Raw genomic sequence first — 6000 nt, forward strand, 5'->3', positions numbered from 1 at the left:
TGTAAACAAAATTAAATCCATACAACCATTTTAGATGTCTTGAATCACTGCAATCGATATTTGTAGTTCTGAGAAGAACTGAGAAAAAAAAATGAAGTGTTAACAGTAAATCAAGAGTAATGAAATGACACAGCGAGTATAAAAGCAACCACTTTGGAGAAAAATAAGAAAGATACTGTTTGTCTGCAATATACAGCGTTGCATGGTTGCAACGCCACAGAAGTTGTAATGCTGTAGTGTAGGTGGCGTTGTTCTTTACCTTCTTTTCTGGCACACAACATTAAAAATGGAAAAACTTTAAAAACACTTCTGATTTAGTTGATAAAGAAAAACATTAAATTTCAAATAGCAGTTGTTAACAATAAGTTTTTGCTTTTTAATTTCTTATATTGAATATTCTAAATAGATGTGGTTAGCGTTGAAAACAATTGACAATCAACTGTCAAGAGGAGTGGTGGCGTCTTCTTCTTGGCGTCTCGATTTAATCAAAATGCTTTATTTCATAATGGACAGACAATCAATCGTAAGTCAATTTCACGATTTTGTTAATTGAATTACGTGTTTAAACTATTTTTATTAAGATGGTTCCCAGACGTGGTAAAAGAATTACGGCTGGGAAGCAAGCAAAAAACCTAACTTTTAGCGAGTCCTATCTGGGACAGAGATCAGTGAAGTCGAAAGTAAAAAAAATCAGAGGTATTTTATTGAAATTCCCAGTCTTGAAGTTTATAAATTAATTGTTCCATCATAGAAATAGGAATGTGTCCTCCAAAGAAGTTGGCCAGAGTAGCTGTTGGTAAACCAAAAAAACCAGCCGTTGAATGCTTTAAAAGTTCAATTAACAGCCCACCTGTCATTTCATCCAACAGTTTACGGGAACAGTTAAGTGCTAACAACAGAAACCTCAACAATTGTGAGTGTAAATTTTACCTGTATAATCATTCACTTCATAACTATATGTTCTTGTATATATTAGTTCATGTCTCACCAGACAGCTCACCTAAGAGTTTACGTCAACATTCTCATCAACAGCAAACTAGTTTCAACAATAGAGACCTCAACAATTGTGAGTATAAATTTTATTTGCTTGAATCATGCCCTTGCTAACTTTATATTCTCTTTAATATAGATAATGTCTCACCAGACAACTCACCTAAGAGTTTACGTCAACATTCTCAACAGCAAAATCGTTCCAACAATGGAGACATCAACAATTGTGAGTATTAATTTTTATTTGCTTGAATTATGCCCTTGCTAACTGTTTATTTTCTTTAATTTAGATCATGTCTCACCAGACAGCTCATCTAAGAATTTACGTCAACATTCTCAACAGCAAAATCGTTTCAACAATAGAGACCTTAACAATTGTAAGTATTAATTTTATTTGCTTGAATCATGCCCTTGCTAACTTTTTATTTTCTTTAATATAGATCATATCTCACTAGGGAGCTCACCAATCAGTTCAAGTCAAAATTCTCAACAACGAACTAGTTTTGCACCCATTTCTAGCACACCGGTCCATAAACGAAACTTAATTAAGGAGACACAATCGGATAGTAATTCCTTGAGTGTTTCCCGCATATCCCATCATAAAGGACACGGTAATTATTTTAAGATGTAATTATGAAATGTATCCTTAAAATGATTTTTGTTTTCAGATGCTGAACCTTCCGCTTCGAATATTAAGCTACCAAATGAGATCGTGGACTACCTAACAAAATCAATGGTCCGACAGGACGAACTTTTTCGAGTAGTTCAGTCCCTGGTTGCTAGTAGACCAATCACTACGTCTGAGGAAGAACACGACGATTTCGTAGAAAAACTTCCCGATTTCCCTATTTCTTCTATGGAAGACTTTCTTTCATTGGAGAGTGAGCTGCTTCAAAAACGTTTCAACATATATTTTGCAAGCTTATTTCCATTTTTTAAATGTTCTCATTTAAAGCAAGTTATTTTTTTTTCTATTAAGGTTCGTTACCTTATATCTTTGGGAGGTGGTACTCTTGCTGATTCTTCCAAGCTTTTATTAAGGCATTGCTTAGAAAAGGATGTTGCAATCGAATATAGCCACCAAGGAAAAGGAAAACTGAAAAAAAAACCTTTGAACGCAACTGAATTTTACAAAGCATATAAAGGTAAAGTTAACTAAAATATTTTTTCAATGTGTTTATTCTTTTTTTTTTTTTTAGTTGCACTTCGCAAGCGCCACAAGAAAATTTACGATGATTCAACGGTTAATAACTGCATTGTAAATTTCCTGCGTGGTGCAAAGGATCGCAAAGACGGAAGAAACCAAAGGCGTAAGATTGCTGAAGAAGATGAAGAAAACAAAGAAAACGATAACATCACAGACGAAGAAAATGAAGACGAAGAAAATGAAGACGATGAAAATGAAGTCCAAGGGCCTTCGGATGAGGACTGAAAATTTATATTAGTTGATCTGTTTTTTCAGTTTCCGTTTGTTCATTTTTTGTTAAAATAAGTAAATGTTACAAATACAACAATGAGCGATGACTTCTTCTGTAATATTCTGTAAATATTCTTTTGTAAAATAATAAAAAATAAAAATAAAATAATAAAAATTAAATACAGAAATTGGTAGGATACAGTGCATGGGTTCCGTATCGGTGCGACCTCGGTCGGGATATCGGGCCTACTCAGATCGGTGCGCCAAACTGAGCTCCAGCCGATATCGGTTTAGGTTGGCACGTGATATCGGCTAGGTACAAATGCCAACACGGTCCGATATCGGACCGACAACATGTGTTACTTGGGACATACTCCATTATTAAAGTCCCCAGATTACAATGGCGATAACTATCACAAAAAAAAGGGCAGAACTTTGGTTAATTTAACTTTCGCTATACACTCTTCGAACGTATCAGTGATAAAATATGATTAAGTGACTTAAAGTGGTTTGAGACAACTTTTTTCAATTGCACACAAAGTTTGGTAATAAAAAGCTACAGCGTGACGACCGAGAAACATATCATATTGTAATAGACCGCAGCAACTCCTCCTAGCAACTGCAGCCCCACCCAGCAAGAAGGTCGTCATGAATGCAACCTTCCCTGCGGATAATAGTTAATGATAAAAGTAAAAGTTATTGTAAACCCCTCCCTTCTTAACCTTCAATCTCTTGGTATATAAGCACATGGTTGTATCGTCTTAAGTAGAGTTAGTTTACTGGCAAATACACAGTCTAGAAACTATTACATTTGGAGGTCCCAACGAGACAGCAAGAATAACAACGAGACTCTGGAAGAAAAGTTTCTGATCTGTGCTTCATTCGCCAGCTGCAAGTATTCAACGCCTCTATCACCAAGTCTTCAAGCAACCGACATCGGAACATCATCGAGGTAAGCGAATGCCGTTTGATTCACCTGTACAAAAGACTGCTCTCAACGAGAACACACTACTACCTTTATACCCCGTACTACAAGAATCTGATTTAACCGACCAAGACCCAAACCTAAGTCACCATCGAGAGCAATTTTTGGACAATTGGAAGACCTTAATAGACTTAGAATTTAAGCAAGACTTAGAAAGAAGTAAAGCATACCAGACAATCTCAACAACTGAAAATATCCAGCAGTTACAAACACAGAAACAAGAAGCAAGTCAGGCGACGCAAAATTCGCTGCATTTTTACACTTATTACCTTCTAGAAAAAACTTTAAAAGTAACAGATGGTGTAACAGCAGAAACCATTGCTAATGCTACTAAAACACTCAAAGACGATATAGTCGCACAAGGTGGGAACACCAGAACACTCGATAGTTTACTCCAACAGCTACACACATTGCACGGAAAAGAAAAAGAATTTTTGTTCGGTACCATCAATGTATTGCAGAAAGAGTCAGTAATCGCACTAATTGAAGATAAAAAGCAGATAACTACGCTAAAATTTGAACTTTCAAACGCGCAAAAACAATTGGAGAGTAACAAAAAGAAGGCAAAGAGTTCCAAATACACTTTAAGCAGTTCGTTAGAGCAACTTCAAGAAAGCAACGAGGCTCTGAAAAACTCCCTTGAAAAAGCCAATTCCCGAATCGCCGACCTAGAACAAAACCTTGAAACCACCTTAGCAACCGAGAGTCAATTGCAGAATCTTCTCAAAAGAAAAGAGGAAAACAACGCAGCTGTTGAAACCGAAGGGCAAGAAATAATTAACAAACTTGAAGGTGAGAAGACCAGACTGATCCAGAAACTCAGCAGTGCAGAAAACCAGATAAAACAAATATCAGAAACAGCAGAGCAGCTCCAGAAAGAAATAAAAGTTTTGGCAGACAGACTCGACAAGGCCTCAGCAGAGAAAATCAATTTAAAGAAAAACCTGCTAGATTTCGCTTCAAAGAACAAAAACCTTGAAAAAGACCTTCAAGAACTACAAGATCGGGTACGAGGACAAGAAAATCAAATAATAATTCTAGAAAACCGGGTGAAAGAATACAAAAAACTTCAAGTTAAATTCATCGAGACTGAAGACTCCAACGACTCAAGGCTAGACGAGGACGAACCAGGAGAAATAACCAAACTAGTGGGAGATATAAACGAACTAACCTTGCCGACAGACAGTGGAGACAAATCACTCCACTACGAGCTGGAAATAGAACAAACAAACGATTTTGAACAAACAATAGAAAACCTCAAAACACAGATAGAACACTTAAACAAAACAATCATCTATTTGGAGCAAGAAAATCAACAGTTTAAAAAGAAGGCCGACATGGGCGTAACACACGACGACGAGGACACTTCGGAAAAAACGTTCGTGAATACCTCCAAGAAAAATCCCAAGGATGGCGATATTCCAGCAACTGAGCAGGACGACGAAGACGCAAAGAAAGTGAACCGGTACTTCACTCAGCCAATAGTGAAGGCTTTAGGAGAGCTATTCTCCAGAGAAGACAAAAAGGCTATTCCAATCTTTAAAGGAAAAAGCACTGATAAACTAATATCAGAGTGGTTACGCGGCGCCGAACACGTAGCACGAAACAATGAATGGGACGACAATCAAAAGATACGTTTCTTTTCTGATCGATTGAAAGGCGAAGCCTTCGAATGGCATGAAAACTACGTTGAGGAAGAAGGAGATGATCTAAATTACCAGGATTGGAAAGAAGCACTAATTACAAGATTTCAAGACACCTACGACTTAGCTACGCTGGAGAAAAAACTTTCGAAATTAACTCAAAAACCGGAAGAAAACTGCAGAGCTTTTGTATCAAGGTTAAATAATATTTACGATACCATCGCTGGTAAAGAAGAAAGGGCTGACCATAACCAAACTATTATTGAAGGACAATTACTAAACAAAGTGAAAAAGATGAGGGATCACAGAAAAAGCAAAATCCTACTACTAGGATTACTACCAAAGTATAAAGCAGAACTTTATCTACGAATGCCAGAAAACACAGAAGACTTTGACGCATTATGTAAACAACTTTTCATTTCTGAAAAAATTCTACACACGAAAGAAGCTACAGACGACAAGGAGATGTCAGCTGTTATAGCAGGGATAACGCATCACGAAAAACAACAAGACGATAAAATCCAACTACTTGAGCAAAAATTATCAGATGCTCTGTCAGAATTAAAATGTACTAATACGAAACGTGGATCCTCACAGGAAAACGACGTTACCATAGCTGCAACTGACCAATACGAAAACAGAAGACCACGTCCAAGTGAACGTTACTCAAGATCACGTGATTCGCGAGTGCGATTTGCCGACAGTCATAACAGCCGAGAATCAAGTCGAGAAAGAAGTCTAAGTAGGAACAGAGATAACAGCCCCTACCGCAGAGATTACAATTCGTCAGGACGAAGAAATTATAATCCTTCAGGATACAGGCAAACCAGATTTCCAACTCACCAACGTCCCTCATATCGGAACGACTACCCCAACCGACAAGGAAACTACAACGGACCAAACAACTACAGACAACAAGCACGTTATAACAGCAACCAACATCCACAGCAGCAACAACACACTAG

The 6000-nt window shown here is 37.3% G+C and overlaps 1 protein-coding gene across 2 annotated transcripts; it reads left to right on the forward strand.

Moving 5' to 3' along the window:
* The first annotated feature begins 262 nt into the window (after positions 1–262).
* LOC123472176 (uncharacterized protein PFB0145c-like) lies at positions 263–2514 on the forward strand. Of its 2 annotated transcripts, XM_045173340.1 has the most exons (10): positions 263–523; positions 582–696; positions 752–913; positions 977–1066; positions 1130–1216; positions 1281–1367; positions 1431–1601; positions 1659–1906; positions 1970–2135; positions 2190–2514. In XM_045173340.1, the coding sequence occupies exons 1-10, from the start codon at positions 407–409 to the stop codon at positions 2420–2422; spliced, it is 1476 nt and encodes a 491-aa protein (XP_045029275.1). In that variant the 5' UTR covers positions 263–406; the 3' UTR covers positions 2423–2514. The 2 variants fall into 2 exon arrangements, with proteins under 2 accessions (XP_045029275.1, XP_045029274.1); XM_045173339.1 differs by having other exon boundaries at positions 1659–2135.
* Positions 2515–6000: the final 3486 nt, after the last annotated feature.

The sequence above is a fragment of the Daphnia magna genome, linkage group LG5 (assembly GCF_020631705.1).
Source record: "Daphnia magna isolate NIES linkage group LG5, ASM2063170v1.1, whole genome shotgun sequence".
In the NCBI taxonomy this organism is placed as follows: Eukaryota; Metazoa; Arthropoda; class Branchiopoda; order Diplostraca; family Daphniidae; genus Daphnia; species Daphnia magna.